Source organism: Opisthocomus hoazin, chromosome 18 (genome assembly GCF_030867145.1).
Source record: "Opisthocomus hoazin isolate bOpiHoa1 chromosome 18, bOpiHoa1.hap1, whole genome shotgun sequence".
Lineage (NCBI taxonomy): Eukaryota > Metazoa > Chordata > Aves > Opisthocomiformes > Opisthocomidae > Opisthocomus > Opisthocomus hoazin.
This window is the reverse complement of record NC_134431.1, coordinates 11,202,635-11,223,393: the sequence shown is the minus strand read 5'-3', so window position 1 is coordinate 11,223,393 and position 20,759 is coordinate 11,202,635. Positions and strand designations below refer to the sequence as shown.

The window sequence follows — 20,759 nt, the reverse complement described above, 5'->3', positions numbered from 1 at the left end:
CATGCATTCAATGAGGTGTTTTCAGCTATCTCCCTTCTCAGACAGGCTTTTTCCAACTCTTTAAAGAGATGGTGGGGTTATTTTGTTTTTTTCAGTTTATTTTTCTTTCCAGGTAAAAGGGAAATAAATGTAATCCCTTCTTCGCTGGTTTAGTGACCTTACAAGCAGCCCACACCACATATTTTCTTTTCTTCTTTATTTAACTTCAGCTACAATGTCCTTATCGTCTGCAGGAGTTAGGGATTCTCTAAAGAGGATTTTGCCTACCCCATTCACCCCAGGGCTTTGGGCACGCAGAGGCTGGATCGCAGGAGCATGGCTCTGCACAGCATCGTTGCCTCCGGGATCCATCCTACCCCTGTCTGGGAAGCACACACCCAGCATGTCACTGAACGCCTCTGCTGCAGCAAATACACTTTTGTATCACTTAGACATTTTTCTATAGCTTACTTGGAAAATATAATCGTTAGGGATTATTAATCGTCTAACATTGTTTCCATCATTGCTCGGGAGGGGAAAGATGTGTAAAGGCCAATTATATGATCAGGCTACATTTAGTGGTGGTTTGTATTCACCTGACTATTCAGTAATGGATAATTTTGTCCATGTCACTGAGTAACTGAGCATGGAGTTAGGGTTTTGTGGATAAAAATGGGGGACTTGGGATTTAGCTGTCAAAGAATTATTTAAGTAACAAAGCCCTGTCCCCTAACTTTACTTAATCACCATGTTTTCATATGTATAACCCACACCCCATTAAAAGTTTGTTCCTTGCAGTTAAGTCTCATCAAGCCCCCACCTCCTGATAACACGCTGCAGCCTCTCCTGCGCTTTCAAGGCACTCTGGATCCGGCTGTTCCCCAGCTCTCACACGGGTGTCTGCGCTGGGATGGGGCAAAGAAGAGGGGATTATTGTGGCCTCGAAAGAGAGCAGGCAACTGAAGTGGGCATGGGAGAAGCATACTGTAAGGAAGATGTGCTGGGGTAGAGGCATTGCCTTCATTCGTGCATAACCTGCCCTGTTGCTGAGTCATGGTCTTTTTATAGATAACAGATTGTGCTCATGTCAATATAGGTTTTTAAAAAACAAACTCTACAAAAAAGCAGAAAACCTGGAAGTGGATAGCAATGCAAGTGTTTTGGAAGTTTATCGATTTACAGTGTATTTATTATGCTGCAGTTCCAGGTTGAAGTATTGCCATGCTTTCAGAAGGAGCAGAAGGTGGGATCAGATATTTTTTCTGCCACTTGATTTGATGTGCATACCTATTTGTGCAGTTCCTGATTACCACACTCTCGTCTGGTGTGGTTCTGATGGAGTCAAGCACGGTTCCCACTAGAGTGGTGAGGAGGCTGGCCCTGGGACCCAAGAGGAGTCCCAGGGTGCTCCCAGCAGAGGAGGTGCTGGTCAGGACATGGGCTTTCATGTGTAGTTGCTTTAAGCAAGTTCACTGGCTGCTGAGGCTTTTGCAGCTGGAGCATTAGCCGTGCTGAATCACACAAGGAAAACAAAACCCAGCAGATTTCCAGAATACTAACAGCTGGTTGCAGATGACATTTCTGAATCAAGAAAGTGAAAAAAACCCAAACCAAATCAGTCGCTCTCATGTTGCTCTCTGCCCCCCCTTCCAATGCCGCTCCCACGCAGCAGCAGGGCCAAGCCAAGCGCCTTGCACAAGCGGATGAAGAAGAAATGCAGTGGGGGGATGTTTCTGGGGTGCTTAGCACAGGTGATGAGAAAGGGGGAGTGCCCACTGGAGATAGTCACCCTCTTGAACCATAAAAATTGCCTCTGTCTTTGTGGACAAAAAGCTGCAGCCCTCTTTATCCAGATCATCCTTTATATCTCAGCCAGGGTCAGCAGTGACCAAACCCTCTCTGGAGACTCTGCTGGCTGTTGCTGTTAACAGTAATGATCTGCAGTCCAAATAAAACCTACGCTATTATTTTTAGTGTTGATTACAGTCATATCGAGGGGACCCCTGGCAGGAAGGGCCCATTGTGTGACCCATGGCTCAGGGTCCCTGAGGTCCCTCCCCACCCTCTGTGCCAAAGGGCCCAGCAGGGATGCTGCATAGACACACTGTGATCCTTCCTCATGATGATGCTGCAGGAAGCATGCAAGGCATCAGCCCTTAATAGTACAAAACCCTTCCCATCTCTACTGGGCATCCCAAAGGATGACCCCCTGTTCCTAGTGTAAGCCATGCTCTGTTGGTGTTCCCCAACACTCGTTCCATCTTGTCTGTTATGTATTGGGCCAGATTCTGAGAGGTGATGCATGCTTGTCTTTTTGTGTATTTGATGTTTTTCAAAGTGGCTAGGTGTCTAATCCACAGTGATTTAGTGGAGAGTTAGCTACAAAAATACCTTCAAAAATCTGGCTTTGTGTAAGATATCCGGTGGGTTCATACGGTTTCATTCTGCTGTGTGTGTTAGCTGGGGCATTTCATTCGTGTAGGCAGTCGCTCTCCTTCCAAGACCGCTCAGAATGAGTTACGGTGATCTTGGCCTTCAACTTTGCTACTGCTGTGTCTTAGCTGTCTGTGGCTAGTTCCCCAACTGCAGGACAAACAGTATTCCCATTCAGTCCACGTTCCTAGCTGAGGGGACAGCCTGCCAATTGCTTCTGAATGTGTTTTGTAGTCAGATGAGATCATATAAAATGTAAGCAAATTTTATCTGTATTTTAGGCAAGAGGGTGTTTTATCATGATGTGGTTCCAAAGCCTTCGTTGTTTGGTTGGAATTCACCCAGGAAGTGTAGCAATGGGTGGTTAAATACAAACTAATAGGTTCAATATGAGCTACAAATGCAGAGCTCGTGAGCTGGCTGTGTAAACTCACATATAAAGGGGAATGTTGTCATATAGCTGATGAGAATTGGGAGTGATTAGGATGGTCTTGCTAGGTGCTTGCAGCATCTTGCAGCATGCCCCTGGGACGCTGCAATGAGCATTGCGTTTCTCCTCCTGCCTGGGTTGCATGGGGATACACACAGCGCTCAGACCTCACAGCTGGAAAATTTGGGATGGCTCATCATTACATCCTGGGAAGGAGTCCCTGGGGCAGTCTCTTTGGGTGGTTGTTCCTGCATCTTGATCTGGAATTGGGGTGGGAGATCTGCAAATAATTGAGGGCTAATTTCTGAACAAATGTAGGTTATTGCTGTTGCGGTGAGGTTGGGAATTGCCCAACCTCAGTAGCTCCGGCTGCACTTCAGCTAAAGATAGTCACCTCAACAGCTATTGGACATCGAGGAGCTCAGTTCTATTTCTGGTAATTTATATCCCCCCTTTTCATACTGAGAACAAAAGTTTTATCGTTTGTGCCATTGAGTCAAATTGAAAGTTTTAAGTCTTTGGATGATGCATATACATTTTTCTTATTCTCTCAAGCTATTTACTGTCAGAGATTGCTGGCCTTCTTAAGGTGAGATGCAAAGTCAGTTACAGTATCTGCTCCCTGTAGTTGTTTGCACTCCGTTTTGTAGTTATAAGTGTCTCTTATAGTTAGCTCTCCCTCTTGATTCTTGGTCTCTGATTTATACATATACTCCATAGTATTATGCAGTATTTTTATTATTACATTATTTTATGCTAGAAACCCCTGCATGGATGAGAACTCCATTGTGGCAGATGCTGTGTTGACTCCAAAGGAAAAAAAGCAGTTCCTGCCTCAAAGAACCTACAGTCAAAGTGCAAAATAAAAGCAAACAGATGGATGTGGGCAGACATGCAGTATCTTGTATGTGGCACCTCCTTGACATTGTTGTATGTGAATTGTAACACTCTGTCAATAACCACTTAAATATTTAATGGTCTGGCTTCTTTCCAGCTGACTTGGGACTCATAACTCATAGCTCCAAGGTTAGGTGCTCAGCTGTCCTGGGCTCCCATTGCCAAGACCCGCAGACCTCACTAGTGGTGCCTGTCCCTTTCCATCGCCTGCAGAGCCAGCTCCTGATAACCAGGGCTCCTAAAACAGCGCTCACCATTCAGTGCCTAATGCAAAAGGGGGAAGAATCTGCCCCCAGTCATTTGCTGAAGGATATGGAGTCATGATAGGAAAATAATCTGTGTGCGAAAGTGATTTCATGTGTTCCCATGGTCAGTGTTTTTCACTACGAACAATGTGCCTACTGCCCATAATCCTCTTTAAAATAAAGCACATAAGAAACATATGCCTTCTTTGCGCTCACTGTTGCAAGGTTGTTTGTGAAAGCAGAGTAATTGCAAGCAGAAGGTTATTTGCATGCCTGTTCCGGAGGAGAGCTTGGTTTGTCTGGCAAAATTGTTTGTAGGCTGCTGGTGCATCTTCCCTGTTACCTCAGGACAGTGATTTTCTGCTGGCTGTTTTCTCCTGAGAATCAGGCTCAAAATTCAGTTCAGACATGTTCGGAGGGAAACCCAGTTTGCTGGAGAGGCCTGAGTTCTGCAAGAATCCACAAGCCCTTCAGCAGGGACGCTTGCAAAGTTAAGACACGGCAGAAGATAAGATGCCAGAGAATTAGAGCCAGTAAATAGTTTTGTGGATTAATAGACATAAGCACTAGTACAAAGGGAAGAAAATAGATTACAGTATTGACTGTCCACTCCTTGCAAAACTGCCTGAAGGAAAGGGTAATATGGTTTGTTTCCCCTTAATTAAATATTTGTTAAATGGTTTGTTTCCTCTGAATTAAATATTTGTGCTAGTAGTTTCTTTGTGACAGAGATAAAAAAAAGCAGCAGCATTGCCTATTCTTATTGCTTTCAGTTTATCCTGAACATGCTGTAACTGTTCTTTGGTTCCTAGCCCCCAATTATTTCCTGTAAAAAATAGCTTTCTCCCATCCATTCTCTCTTCTCTCTGTGTTTTTGAAACACCTCACTGAATGACTCATATTGCCTCTTAGTAAATAGGTTAAGTCTGGGAGAATGATGAAACTACAAAGTGACACTGGGGGTTGGACTAGATGACCTCTAGGGGTCCCTTCCGACCCAAAACTTTCTATGATTCTATGATTCTATGACATGTGAATAAATAGTGCTATCGCTTGTGTGCTTTTCCTGCCGGCAGTTACTATTTTAGAGGCATTGTGGTATTTATTACCAATTTCATTAGCTTCTAAACCATGAGGTGCAAGCTACTGTAGGAAAAAATAATCACCAACCTCCTTTGGTTTTACTGGGCTTAATCTAAAAGAAATATGTCTTAATACCAAATGGCACTGCTTATCTCAGCAGTTATGTAGCTAATTCATAAGGTCCAAACCATGCACACAAAAATAGATGTGAGCACAGTTCACTCTTGTGCTTTGCAGCAGCAGCTGCCACTGAGTTAGATCAAAAGTTAGGAGTGACAACGTGAAGACTCCTGCCTTGTGTTTCTTAAGTTTAAGTCTGTATTTCTGTATTGTTTTAGCCAGCTAATGTGGTTTAAGAAGATGAACTCCATCCCCTTCTGGTATAAGTTGTTGTGTATTTATTTATTACATGCATATTCTACTTGGATTTTTTTGCTTGGTCTCATTGCATGTTAACTAAGACTAAATACAAACTTCATCTTTTCTCAGTAACTTGCTAACTATCAACAGAGAGAGCCAACTGCATGACTCAAACACATGTCTCTTCCCTTACAATTTCAGCCAAAACTATCTGGCATCAGAGTACTGCAGAATGAAAGTCGTATCTAAATATATGTGAGCAGAAAGAAAGTCAGTTAAAAAAAGACTTTGTTATGGAAAGCTACTACAAACCAAATCCACGGTGGCCTGGAGTTTCTCATCACACCCAGGCTAATCTAGTTTTCCACTTTCAAGGTACGCTTCCCAAAGTGGCTGCTGAGACTCATAGAAGAACTGCACAAAGCTATCACATCCAGTCCCTTTATGTAGTGACTAAACAGATTTAAAGGATTTATCTAATAAATAAACAGAATATTTATCATTGTCTTAGCAAATTTAATAATGCAAGAGTTTTTGGTTCATATTCATATAGTTCCTAGCAGTGTCAGCATTAATATTCAGAGCCAGTCCTTTGTCAGGCAACCCGTGAATGAGATTGGCAGTGCCTGGCACTGGGTGCCAGCTAAACGCCATCCCTCGGATTCGGTTTCAGTATGTGCAGCCCTGTGGACTGGGCAGGAAAAGAGTGCTGAGAATGAGAATTGAAGAAACACCCCCATTCGATGGGGTGCCTCTCCCCACTGTAGTCACACAGTGACTAAATTGCAGCTTCTCTAAATTAAGGTTTTTTACACCAGGGGGACTGACTGCAGATGAGCTCCAAGGGCTTCCCGCCGTGATACACTGGAGCCTAACGGGGCAGGGGGGAGGGCAGGAAATTGTGCCTGAAGGTGCCCTGTCCAGATTGCCAGCTGATGCGGATTCTTCCTCCAGTCGATGTGTAGGCAGGGTTTGCACCTATCTTAGAATCTTCTGATAAAAAAATTGATGACTAAATACTGAAATCCAGCAAACAAATCAGAAATCACACTCTGGAGCAAAAAATGCTCTTTCTCTTACTCTTCCAGTCAACAACCTAGGATGAGAAAGCTTCTAAGTGTGTGCATGTGTGTCCTTCAGATATCACATAACCCCAGTTTCCTGGTTCATGGGGAAGGTACCTAGAAAACTTAACTCATTGATTTCCAATAGAGTCAAACAGGGATCAAATGGATTAAATAACTGATAGCACCCACAAATGGCACCTGCTTAGCTTTAGAGTTTGTCCATTCAGCTCACTTTAGGGCAACATTTGGCACCTATTTCTCCTGGAGGGCATGTCGTTTGTAAGCAATATAATTCTCCCATATATTGTTTGCACATAAGATTTCAGTCCTCTTGCTACTGGTTCTCAATAAACTGGCCTTCCAGGGAATTAAACAACCAGTTAGCACCCGGTTCTTTTCTTAACTGATTAACTGTGTGAAAGTCCTCTGGCCATGGAAGTGTAATGATTTTTTACTAATCACTTACAGGTTCAGGTGCAACTTATTACTGATTTACAAGATTGTAACCATTTGTGTAACAAGCTGCAGTGAAGCATGGCAAAATAGGACAGGCACCCAACAGCCCCATGCATGGCAGGTAGTACAGGGAAAGCAGCGTGGTTTCACGTTATCTCCACTGCTGCAAACTGCTCGTTTTTCCTTCCTTTGTAAATGGTCACTTTGCTTTGTGTCACTGAGGAGATCTTGGCTGCAGGGAACAGTTTGCAGAGTAACAACTTCAGTCTGAGGAGTATGCGTGAATAAACAAAAACAAAGGGTTGCTTGTCTAAAAGAAAGCGTTCAGGCTACCGAGTGTCTTCTCAGGGTACCAGTACCAGACTTCCTGCACAGTCAGTGAAGAGAGCATCCGTGCAGCTTCTCACAAGTGGTAGCCCAGCGTCTCCCAGAGCCAGGCAAGAAGTTGAGGGGTGCTCCTTATTATCCTAACTTTAGATGCTGTACAGTGAAGTCAGAAAAGGTCACTGTCTTCAAAGTGCTCTCCGTTGCCTGTGTCGGCTCAGTTTCCTAATAGAAATACTTAGGGCCTAATTTTCAGAGGTATTGAGCACTCCAACGTTGACTGACATTTATGGATTAAAGATTTTACATTGGTAATTTAAATTGTTGCCTATTAGAATTTTTACAGTGCCAAAGTGAGCTCAGCACCTCATGTCTTTGGTAGTTTGGGATCTAAACTACCTAATGGCTTTAAAACATCCCTGTAGGGACTTTTGAAAATGATTGCTCTCTACTACATCCACACACTCAGTATAGGCTCATTCTATGCAGGTCGTCATCATTTCAGGCTTTTTTTCTGTTAGCTAGGCATGTATTATTTAAGTTCCCTGAGTGTGACCTTCAAGGTCTTTCTGCATTTTTCAGACCAAAGCAAACCTGTAATATATCTGGTCCTTCAGGGATATATTAAACTTGGCCAGGGCCATATGGCAAGATGATGATGTAGCAGAGGTCCAGGCTCTGGAGTCCCACTGTCCAGTCTGCTGCTCTAACCACTAGGTCACATTTTTTCCTGACAGCTTTGACACAGTTGTTTTGTAGTGGTAGGCTGTTGATCTTCTCTTGAAGCACACTGACAATAATGAAAATACTTAGAAAATCCTTAACATTTCTGGGGTTGTGTCGCAGACAGACTTGTGTTTTGAGTATTTCCTTCATGATAGTTTTGATGTGTAGTGCGTTTTGGACACCAATTTTTTTTTTTTTAGCAGAAACGCTGCCTTTATTTTCTGCTCTTTTCTTACAGGCACACCCAGCTTCCTGTTAAAGATTTTGGGTAGGGTAGTACCACAGATACTGATTGTTTTATTTTTGCACCTCACTCTGGAACTATATTGCAATAGAAGAGAAGGATATTTAAATGTCGTGAGTGAAATCCAGATCCTGTGAATCACGAGGAGTTTAGACATTGATTTCAGTTGGGACAGGCTTTAGCCAAAAATATGCATTTTATTTAGAGTCTGTTTTCCATCAGATATCTATATTATGATGTTAAATTCATGGAAAGATGCCGATGGGTTTTGAGCCTATTGAAACTATTATAGAAAAAAATGCATCATGGGACTTGAATTGTCACTTAGTTTGAGATCAGTAACTTCTTCCAAGAGTTTGCTTAATTAATGGAGATGACCTGATTGCTTTTGGGCTCAACGGTGTTAAAGAGGTTTGTAGTTTACACAGACTACATAGAATACAAGCAGGACAAGGAAGAAAAGTTGCAGGGTGCATTATTTCAGTAAGGAATAAACCCTTTTTTTGATGTGTAATTTGTTGGTGGAATTTTGATGGAGTTTTTTTTTTTTTGACGTGTAAAGTAAAGCTTTACAACTAAGAACCATTTAGTACTTATGCGTCCCCATTTTCCAGGAAAAAGCCTTTTATTGCTGTTGATTTATAAAACAACCCCCACCCCCCCGGGTATTTTTTCCCAACACAGTTTGTTGGGTTTGGGTGCCTTGTGCCTGATACGCCTATGTTTGTATTTACCAGTCAATTAGTTGCTCTGCTTGCATGTGCAAAAGCTGATTTTCCAGGATGCAGAATATAAAATCGGCTGTGTACTGAGTGGTAGGTTCCATGTATGATACGTGGCTGCACAATCTTAGGGAGCCAAGTAAAATATTTCTTTTCTATATATAGTCACCTGAAATCCAGCAGCAAAGACACTTCTGAATCTTGTACTTAAAACTAACTTAGTTTTTAAGAAGCACTTTTTCCTCCTTAACACTGCAATTATTTTTTTTAATTTCCACATGGTTTTGCAGAAGTGCCAAATGGATGAATTTGAAAGAAATCTAAAAAGATCAGACAGAAAAAAATGAAGCAGAATTTTAAATATTGCTGTTTTATGAGAAAAAAATTTCACCTTATATGTGTTTGAAGCAAAGACTGTAACTTTCATAATTTCTTTGCGCGTATTGTTCCTGTTCTTTACAAAGAAGGCAAAGCCTAATTTATACAGCCGCTGTGGTTAGATCTCCTATTTAAAAGGGACTGACTTTTGATCTGGCATAAATGTGTCATGTTTTATTTGGGCCACTAAGGTGATAATATAACTGAATTTTGCAAAAGGCAGTGACTAGTCTTTGACCTGACTTACAAGACACATGAACCTCCTGTGCCTCTGAAGTCTCAGATCAAATTATCAGCATTTTGCATGTTTTGTGATGAATTTAGGAGTATAATTTTTTGCATACTGATTTTTAGATAATATCAGTTGAGAAAAGAGGGGGAAAAAGTAAAATCTAGTGCTGGATCTGAGCAAACAGAAAGGTCAGTGGTTAAGTTGTGCCTTATGTATTGTATATGCTGAAATGTCTTTTTAATAAAGTAAACCACAAAATGAAAGAGTAGCTGAAAGCTGTAACATTTGGCCTTGCAACATAGGTCAAAGGTTACCTTTTTTTCTCAAAAATGGTTTTGCAAATCTTTTTCAGAGCTGATAGATACACACCTTAGCTGGATACAAAACATTATATGAAAAAGAATGACTGTGATCTTTGATCCAAGCAATCAAAAAGAAAGGTAATTGGTATTTTTCTGCCTTTTCTCCAGCTGTGTGTTTCTCTTAATCTTTATTTATTTATTTTTTCAATTAAAAAGTCATGCCCCTTTTTATTTGGCTTAAACGGTTTAAAATCTTATTTAATTTTTTTTTTCATTCTGTTTCTTCCCCACTTGTGTACCACAGAGCTGTCCTGAAGTAGCTGGGGCCTGGTGGGCAGGGAAGGAGAGATGGGGTTGTGCATGCTGGGCTGAAGCATCCTGTCATTCCCAGGCAGCAGCTAGAACCACGTTGGGACCATGACTTGCCTAGTCACGTTCAGAGGGCACGCTAAAAATTCAGGGTTCAGCTTTCCTCCCCAGTCCCTGTTACGCCGTTAGTGCCTGTCTGCGTGTCTTGTGTTTGCTTTGTATGTAAAAACGCCTCTTGGCCATGTCAGCAGAGCAAACATGGAACATGCAGGATCCCTGCCCAGTGCAGGGAGGAAGCCCACTGGAGCTGAGTTTTGCCTCCTCTGAGGAGACCCTCGCTCTTCCAGGATCCCCAAAGGGTGCAGACCCCGGTCACCGCTATGGGTATAGTGCTGTGACGGCATCAGCTTCATCGGTGCTATTCCGGACATAGACATGGAATAACGCTAGTAAAGTTGTTATTCCGATGCGTGTGTGAATGCGTGCGCACGCATGCATATGAGTGTGTGTGCGTGTGTATAATGAATTACAAGGAGCCTGACTCATTGCCAGCTGAAATTGGAGACTGTTTTCTGCCTCTGGACTACTAGTTGAAGCTCGGTATTTAATACAACCCACTATCATCCGCAAGTGAATATACTCCAGATTTCTATCTGAGAGGATGTGAATTAGAATCTTAAATGTCTTTGAGGACTGGAGCCTGGGAGACTGACTCTAACCCATCAAAGCTGAGTGATTAGAAGAAAGCAGACATTCTCCCATGATTTCAGCCAGCCTCTGACATTCAGCTAACTTGGGGATCTCCAAGCACCGGAGCTGCTGTAATACTCATACAACAGCGTATCTAATAGAGGATATGCTGAAGGGATTCAGGCCTAACCAGGCATTTCCTTGCTCTGGATGGCTGACGTCAGCTGTAATTTCAATATCTTTTTTTAAATGGTTTTATCTTTCATTAGCTTTGCAGAAGTCCTCATGGCCCCATTAAATCAGTTCTCTCTCATTAAATGGATCAATAGCAGTGTGCTCCAGAGCTGCCACATGCCAGGCACCTTGAATAACAATATTTTATTTATTAATCACATCAGCTCCATTTCCTCTCAACTAGAAATGAGCAAATAGTGAGAACTGATACTTGTGATGATACATTTTAACCATGCTACCAAAAAAAGATAGATGGGAGTTCAGAATAGCAAGTTCAGCACATGACCTCAGCTTCCTCTGAAGCTTAGATATGTCTTAAGTTTGCTGATTTTATTCAACCTACTATTGAAACCCAAGTCACTGAGATTACACCTGGATCTGGATCCATGTGCTCCCCAATCTGGAGCAGATCATCAAAGATGGGTGATTTCACTAGGCTTGGTCTGGAGGTGGCTCCAGGCTGGGAGAGAGATACTTGCCTTGGGATCCATTCCTGTTACATTTATATACTCACTGGGATTTAGGGGCTCTGATTGTAGGTTAGGACTTTTTGTGCTGGAACAGTCATTGACTTGCACATCTTATCTTAGAGCTCCCAGACTAGTGTTGCCCAGCCTAAACTGCACCTAACTCCCCTCGCCACACGGGTTTAGGTGAAATTCAGGGTAATTACAGGCATTCACACCAACTGATAACAGGAAGCTTCCTTGTCATTCAGATACTTCCAACAAAAATCCAATTTGCCACCAGTAAGAGCTGGAACAGAGAGAGCCCAACTGCACCTGAGCATGGTCCTGCAGCCCATCTCTGGGCTCAGTATTTCATACTGTTCCCCTGCAACTTTTTAGCTCCTTTCAGATTGTAGTCCCCCTATAACCTCAGCCCACAAAACCCACTGCTGACCTCCCATGCAGCACACAGGAGGGAAAGTGAAGTTTGCAGGCTGAGTAAGCCCTTCACCGCACCGTCCAACCTGCTCAGAGCCGGCGAGCAGAGATCCCTGCACTGGCCAGGCTCCGAGCTCGTGGTCTGCTGGTGCTGCATGAAAGATTTCACTTTGCTTAAGGCTCCAGCTGGGAAACAGAGCCAAAACTGGACCCCTCAAAAGACTGTAGGTTTTGTAAACTCCATTTCGTTATCTACTCATTTTTCATTATATATTTAACCCTTTCTAGACGAGGATGACTTGGCTCTGATATTTCCACAAGTGGTGGCTGTATTAAATGGAAGGAAACTCATACACGGTATTTTCGGTACACTGGCTGCTCGAACAAACGTGTCGATAAATAAATCGGCCCGCAGTCTCAGCCCACTTCTTTCTAGAAAGGAAATGACCCTGTAAGAGTGGGTGCCCACTTCTTTTACCTCACTGCTATTTTTAGCTGAGGCTGTGAAAAATTTCCATTCAAGACCTGCTCCTCTCATTTCCTGGGTAGAGCAAACAGGAAGCTCTTCTGACTGAGCTGAAGGAGGTTTTTTGCCTGAAAGCAGATCAACCTCACCTCCCACTGGTTGCTTGCTTGCACTGCAGAGCAGCAACACACCAAATACCCGACATATACGCTTCATTTGCAAGAATTCACCCAAAAGGCTGGTAGAAGCCAGCAGGTGACGGTGGCAGGTAGAAAGTTGGGCAGGAGGAGAGGGCAGGAGTTCTGCTGTCAGCCATGCTTGGTTCCTGTGTCCTCTCCAAGAGGCACCAATCTGGTTGAAATCAGGCATTTCCTGGCTGGAATTAGAACGAGCTAGACACTGGGCTGTTAACAGTGGGATTTTTGAGCGTGGATGAATGGAGACTCGCTTGTGTGTCACAGGCTGTGGGGTCCCTTTGGGAGAGTTCACTGTCCCTGGAAATGCAGAGGGCTGGCTCCATACTACTCCTGCCAAGCACCTGTGCCATGCTGTGTGTGAATGCTTAGTCCTTGAGGAGGATAGCCCGCCACAGCAGACATCTGTACACTAATAACATGGAGCTTTGCATAAAACATAGGGTTTTTTTTGCTTTCTCAGAGAGAAATTCCATTGCATATAGAGTGGAGGGAGTTTTCAAACAACTAGTCATAACATTAAAAATTAATATGTGTGTTCCACTTCCTAGAGACAATAAGAGATTTTTTTTTTAATGGTGGGAAGTGGTGAAATACTATGTTAATTAATTTTTTTCATAAACATTTGTTAGAAATGGGCCTAAATATTGGGGAGTCTTGCAGCTGCATACCTGAGGATTAATCAGTCTTGGTTGAGGGTCTTCTTTGGTTTTAGTTAGTCCTTGTCTTAGCCATTAAATATAAACAGGGAGAAATCATTTAGATCTGGGGGCTGAAACCTTAGAAAATTTGGTCTTTTGATTTTAAGGCAAATTTGTCAAAGTAGATAAACAGTTTCCGAACTGTGAGTCTCCTTGGTGAATACAGCACTGAGGAGCTGCATGGGAAATGGAGCCCCAAAACAGGCAGTGCTGGAGTTCAGCACCAAACCGCTCATATTTTAGGTCTCTCCTAATGAAAGTGCAGCCTAGAGAATGAATTGTTGTTCCAGGAGGTACCAAAGGGTGCTTTAGGCAAATGTGTGAAAGGTAGACAGGAGAGAATGGCTGTTGTATATAACATGTAATAGAGTTCTGATTTTTTAAACAGAGTTCTTCTGTGTCTTCTCTTGAGCTTTATTAACAAGCCTGTCCCAGCCTCCTAGAGTATCACAGTGGTGCATGGAAGTTTGCTTATGCTACAATCTACAAACAAACTATAACAAAAATATCAAGCAGATAGAGTCTACAGCGAAATGTAAAAAAAAAAAACAAAACACAAAACCCCCAAAAAACCCCAACCAAGCACAAAAAGCCAACACTTTTTCATCTGAATTGCAATCTCTGTTTTCAGCACCATCCACTATATTTCCTTCAAATCTGACCTTTCTCTTTTCAAAATATTCTTATTTCAGCCTAGTGAAAATGTTAAAATGCTCAGATACTTACAGATATTTTTTCTTTTAACTCGGGTAAAGGAAATGTCTGTAAAAGAGGGAAAGTGTTGTGTATGTAAGGGATGTAGCATGTACTGGACGCAAGGTACAGCTTCTCAGTTGTGGTGTTGTGGTACTTGAAGCATGCTGAACACAGTGTGAACCCCTTCCCTCCACTCCTTCTCCCTTGCCTTCCAAAAATACGTAGTCTCGGTAAAAAGGATTAAAAATTTTAGGCTTAAATAAAATTATGTTATAAATATAGAGGGGGTGTTTTCAGCTTAACAGCAAACTGCCCAAGGATTGTTTTTACTTTTCGTGATTTTGCAAGTGCTCTAACATTTCTTCCTCTTTCTTTTATTTCACAGTTAACGAAATTATCAGGAAGGAATTTTCTGGACTCCCTGCCAGAAGTCAGACATAGAAGAGATTTGTGCGACAACTTTTACCAAATCCTTCCATAACTGACCTCTTAGATCCTTCCAGTGCCCCTGCAACCTCCTGCTTCCTTAACTGTTCATCTCAAGGCACCAATTCAATGCAAGGAACAATGTATTGGCATCAAGCTGACAGCCTTGACTAAGCAACTTGCCACCTCTCTCTGTAAACATCGAGAAGGACACCCTTCCTTTTGTTCAAAGATCGTATTGTTCTCATATAACAGAGTATCTGTCTGAGGAAACTCTTCAAGCCTGCTGCAAAATATCTGTCTATGTATCGATCTATCTTAGTAATAAGGGAGAAGTGAGATGTCCGTCCTGAACAGCGCAGAAAGCGAGGGAGGTTATACATTAGTGCTTATTTGGGTGGGGTGGGAAACGGGAGAAGAAAGAGTAATATATTCCATAAAAGAATAACAACATTTTGCAGTTCACTAACAATGATTTGTGCTCCAGGTCTCAAGCCCTTTTGAGAAATTTTATTGTTGTAGGAAACTGAGGCAGCCCAAGCTTGCTCGGTCTTTAGCCAACCTGGGATCAAAAAGCCCTTTTTTTCTGACTCAGAGCACCGCGATCAGTATTTCAAACAGGAGATGTCAGCTGAATCCAGGAGTTTTCTTCATTTTTCTTGTCAGACTGGATAGGAATTTGAAGGAGAATGATGCTCACAGAGAACCAGTGATAAGAGCAATTCAGAAGTTGCAACACCAAGGTAAAATAAACCCAGAGAAAACAGAGATTAGTATATAGGAGTCACAGTAAATCCAAAGATTTTATGATTGATCCTTCTGAAAGTTTAGGCAGTGTGTGAACACATCTTAGATATTTTCTCTCTAATAAATAGTTGCTGTTTCTTTTCATATAGAAACTGCTGTTGGCTCTGAACTTGTCTCATTTAGCAGCTGTAACATTTAACCACACAAGCTGCAGAGGATAATAATAGCATCTTACGTAAGTCATATGTTCCAGAAAAAGTATACACTTAGTTATATTCACTTTGTCTCTTTAGCTTTGCAAAGCTACCAGCAATTTCTGGAAAGGTTAAATTTCCATGTAAGTTAGTATGTTTGTTATGTTTTGCTTCATGTGTTAGAATATACTGTACAGATAGAAGTTTATCATGCTAAGAGATACCCACTGCCATCTGCAGTTGTACAGCTAGCAAGTTTATAACATTTTGGTGTGTCACTGCTACCTCTGTGTGATAAAAGGGCATCATGAGTGGATAATCAATGCACAGTAAAAGACAGCCATAATATTGTAGGAAATCTGTAGCAATCTTTCCTGGTTTTCTAAATGAGGAACACTGATATTTTTAAAGAGTGCAGAGCCTGAGCTAGAATTCAGTTCTAAAAACACAGTGAATCTATCCTGTTCTCAGTTGTTTCACAGTCAGCTTTGCTACATACCAGTGTGTCCACATGCTCACGGCAGGAATTAGGTTCTATGAATACAGCAGAACAGCTGTATAACTGCTTCCCCAGTAGTGCGAGAAAGATCTTGCACAAATCCTGCAGAGTACGTGCTCAGTTCAACAGCAGTCTTCTCGGGAGTGTTGAGAAGATTATATTTTCTGGCAATAAAAGCTGGCACTTAAACTCTAACAGGTCTTCAGATTTAGAGATAGAAGCATTAGACTTTCCAGAACACCTGGCCTAGGTCTCACCTATAATCTTGGATTTTAAACCGAAATATGAATTTCACAGGAGCAGCTCTAAGCTCTGGATTCAACCAAGCCTAGATCCAAAACTAGAGCAGAGCCCATCCCAACAGCAAATCCCGAACTGGCATTAATAACGCAGCTTGGGGAGTTTGCTTCTCTTCCCCCTTGAAGTACTGCTAACACACACTGGCAACGCTAGTGTAAGACGGCGAGTGGTAGCAGGCATTAGTCCGCTTTGTGAGATTTAAATCTTTTGCCACAGAATGAGTGCTCTGTATCCCATTTCAGCAGCACCAGAAAGTTGCTGGCTGAGGATGGCTCATTCTGTTGCTTCATATTGTGAGCTTCACGTGCACACCGGTATGAATGTCGAGAGAGCCAAGCCTCAGCCGGTTGCCTGCAGAGGTGAAAATGGCCTTTTTTATTACTGACTTTTACAGAAACAAAATTGAGGCTTGGACTAGCTGAAATTACTTCTGTGCATGGGAACTATTGATCATTAAACAGCACTTGTATAGTACTTCAACTGGTTCACATGCCTCAAATAAGGTATTTCGGATTGCTTTATAACTGCCAGTTGGGAGGAATCTGACATATATTATGGATTTTTTAATGCAGTCTGACTTTTTGGACAATTTTGAAAAATTCCTCAGGCCAAAAGTTGCCTGTCAGAAGTTCTTTGCTGCAGCTGAGTAAAAGAAGAGACCAAATAGGTCTCCCGGTTTCACAGAAGTCACGCTTGGAAGTATCAGAAATGACCATCTATTTTCCCTGGTCCATCCTGTAAAGTATAGGAGAAATTTAAAAAGGAACCCAAAAACCCATTCACAGAAATCCGAAAATCCCCAAATAACTGACAGAAACTTTTCTCTTGCTGTTTTTAAAATAGAATAGCAAAGAAGAACATTAACTTCTTTTCAATTCTCTAGACACACTGATGTAGTCTAAAAATATTGCTGCTTATTTGGTGATTGTCCATGGCAACTGCTTGTCAATAGTCCTCTGTATACAGATGAATGGCTGATCTCGACGTCAGATAAGCGTACACCAAAGCCGCTAGCAGCTTTCTCCTGCAATGTGTGATTGCAGCATGCGTGCTCATGGTGCAAACTGATTTTTATTTTTACAGTTTATTTTGATTTTTTGTCCCCCACAGATCATTTAAGCATCTTTCTCCCCCTTTTACTATAATGCAGGTGTAAAGCAGACAAGAAAAATGTGGACTCATAGCAAAGGCTTTTGAGCCTTCAGAGGGCCCCAGGCAGGCAAACCCCTGAGCCCTTGCAATGCTCCGCTGAAGCTCCTTATCAGGGTGCAGCCGTGAAACATGCGGTCTTTAATGGAAAGACAACATTTCCACTGCTTTTGTGTGCTCTGTCGGACACTTTGCTGTAGAGAGGGGGAGAGAATTTTTTTTAATGTGCTACAAGTGCTTTACTCATGCCTGCATTAGCTGTATTTCCTCCTCGTTTTTAATGCATAGATACTCATCTGTATGTGTGTTTGTGTATGTGCATATGCATGTATATTTATATAATATAACCATATATATGGATATATTATATACATATGATTATATATGGATACACACACACCATTACAAACTTGGGTCACAATCCTGTAATTGGCTCCAGTCAGGCAGACCTGTGCAGGCACGTGAAGCCAGCTACTGGATCGAGGGTTCACAAGATGTGTATAATATAGACTACATTTTAGTGGTTTTATTTACAGCTACATGAGGTCAGGCTGTGCTACTCTATCTGCTTTTCCATGCAACTGTTAGTTAAATAATACAGCTTTAACCAACTTTGTATTTATTTTCAGAGAAAAGGAGTATCCTCAGACATAGTGTTGTGCATTCTTGTCTCTTTTTAAAAAGAAAAGTGATATGTTAAAATTATATAGCTAGGCTGAAGAACTTAAAAATATACAGTACTAAATTATTTCCTGGTCTTGCTGAGCAGTGTTTTTCCAGTATTAATATTTTGTTACTTAATGCAACTTGCTCTCTTTCTGTAGAAGCATTAGCTTAACCTTGGAAGAGTTAATAACATTTTGTGAGTAATTTGTTCTCACTTTATCTGGAAGATAGCCATATTTGCACATGAGGAAATTCTGTCTTTCCTCAGTTATCTGAATGTTTCACCACAGTGCCTTCCTGCCATTGTACCAAAGGCCTCCAAATATATTGTCTACGGGGTGAACAACTCTAATGCATTTTCCATCAAAGTTATACCATGCGAAGTACATGGGGCTCGTTGGAACTCAAAGTTCATCTCTTTCATTTTGTGTGTGTGTGTGCGTTTTTTTTTTTTCTTCCATTTTTCCGGCCAAGCTTTGGCTGCAAATACAGGATGAGCTTCTGTAAACTTCTGCATCAAATATGCGAATACGTAGAATAAAATCATCATTCATGATATGTAAACAGCTTGAGAGTGGAATGGGCGTGGACAGATAACAGGAAGATTTTTTTGGTCAGTTATGAGTGTTGGAAGTACTTTTGCCAGGTTTGCCAGGAGAGTAATTACTCGTGAAGATACTTGCAATGAAGTATGAAGTCCCGTTTTTGTTTTTCTCCATGAGAATGAGCAAAATGTAAGACCTGAACAACAGCGATGGAATGAAAGTGTCAAATGTATGTGTTTTTATTGGTAGAAAGAATGTAGAAGAACCATGGTGTTTGCACTTGCTTTATTTGTATCCATGTAAATATGCATCACTTCCATTCTTCTCGTAGGAATACAGCATTTTCTGAATGTAGAATATTTCCAAAACCAGCACTATGTTATTCTCTATTGTATAAAATGCTGCTGCTTAATAACATATCTAAAACAGTTCTCAAATTAGCTAGCATGTTTTTTAAAGTATATTTTGTAATCCATATCTTTACAGAAAAGTGTCTATGCTTTTTGTCTGACCAAATATGCAACACCTTTTGGATTAAGAATAGTATTTATAAAGGATCAGTTTTCATTTTCTGAGTGTATTAATTTTCTATGCAATTGTTGTTGAATTGTTATTGTCCTAAAAAAGATGTATTTGATAAATTTTCCAAAGACTTCAGACAGCTTTAAACACTTCAGAAACGTTTCTAAATATTTCAATCTGACTTTTTCCCCTGTGTTTCTTTCCAAATTGCTACTTAATAGGGAACAGTTATCTGCCAGATGGGGTTCAAGAAAATAACTGTCTTAATTTCAAATCTTAAGTCGATTCAGATCTTCATAAACTTTGCACCAGTTAAGATAATCTGATGTTCAAGTTTATCTGCAATTCTGAGTTTTGTTATTTATATTACATATTCCTGTGCAATAGGAAGAGACATCAATGTTGGGTTTAGACTGGGTGAATTGCAAATTCTTCAGAAATCAACTGTTTTTCTCATTGTTTACATTGCAGTGATTTCTTACCTGTAAATGTAAGGCATCTACCTGCCATCACGCACGGAAAATTATAATTCTTTATTCATCTCAGTTCAGAATGAATAATCCACTTTTTTGAATGTTTGACACAAGATTGACATCTGTCTTTTTAGATGTCTGCTACTTTATAACTGCAGCAGGTGACAGCTGATAGCGATTTGTTGAACTACCAATCAGTATCTAATCTATTAGGGTCTGTTTAAGATTTGTTTAGCTATTTGCATTGTTCCTGGGGTACAAAAAAACCCAACAGGTACCTGACCCACATTGCAATAAATTTCAAATGAAGATGCTCATACCGTAAAAGATCATTTAGGCTGAAAATGTGTGGTTATCTCAGGAACAGTTAGCATTTTGAGTTTCTTTTCAGTAACTCTCATGAAATAGCAAAACTGGGCAGAAAGTTCTAGAATAACTGAGTCACAAAAATGAGTAATGATTTATGTGTTTGTAATAGCCCAGAAATCCACAGATATACTGTTGGAATAATCAGTTATTCCAGGATTAAACTGCCATCATTTTACTGATGCTGATCAGTACCTTACTACACAAGTAGTGTAGTGAGACCTGGGAACAGAGAATCAAGGTACAGTTCAGTCTTAATGACGGTGGCTTAATTTGGACTTCCGTATTTGTGTGTGAGTGTGTGTAATTATGAAGTGTTCCCTGCCCTGAAACCCAAGCCTCCTTGCTGAAGCCCTACCCTGTATGTTCAGATAAAACCATATGTTAATAGATACATGAGTGAGCAATTGTCACACAAATCGTCCTAACAGATGTCTTTTTAATCAGACTGTTTATTCAAAAGCCTAATTTTAAGAACTGAAAAGGGGTTTATATCATTCACATTCCTACAACAACATTGTTAACCTCCAATGTAATAATTTTTTGCTATCTGTACAATGTTTTTATATATTGCCTGTACTATGGTAGTTTAGCAATAAATGAAAGGATATCATCTACTGCATGAGCGTTTGGTCTATTAAATATCTTTATTGCCTTTGACAAACTAATATCAAGTGGGTGAGTCGTCCACTTGATACTCTTCTTGTCCTCATCACCCTCCTAAATACTCACAAATGGGATGTGCATAAGGGTTTCAGAGTATGGCGTACGTCTTTGTTAATGGGATGCCCGGTACCTCTTTGCCTCAAGATCCCAT

General features: G+C 41.1%; 1 protein-coding gene across 3 annotated transcripts in view; it reads left to right on the top strand.

Annotated features, from left to right (window-relative positions):
* NFATC2 (nuclear factor of activated T cells 2) overlaps positions 1-20,542 on the top strand; it is a 93,189-nt gene extending 72,647 nt beyond the window's left edge. For 2 of the 3 annotated variants that reach the window (XM_075438732.1, XM_075438731.1), the window contains exon 10: positions 14,441-20,542. In XM_075438732.1, the coding sequence (XP_075294847.1) occupies positions 14,441-14,496 (56 nt within the window). In that variant the 3' untranslated portion in view covers positions 14,497-20,542. Of the gene's footprint in view, positions 1-9,928; positions 10,017-14,440 lie in introns of all 3 variants that reach the window. The other variant, XM_075438729.1, reaches the window with a different exon arrangement.
* The last annotated feature ends 217 nt before the right edge of the window (positions 20,543-20,759 follow it).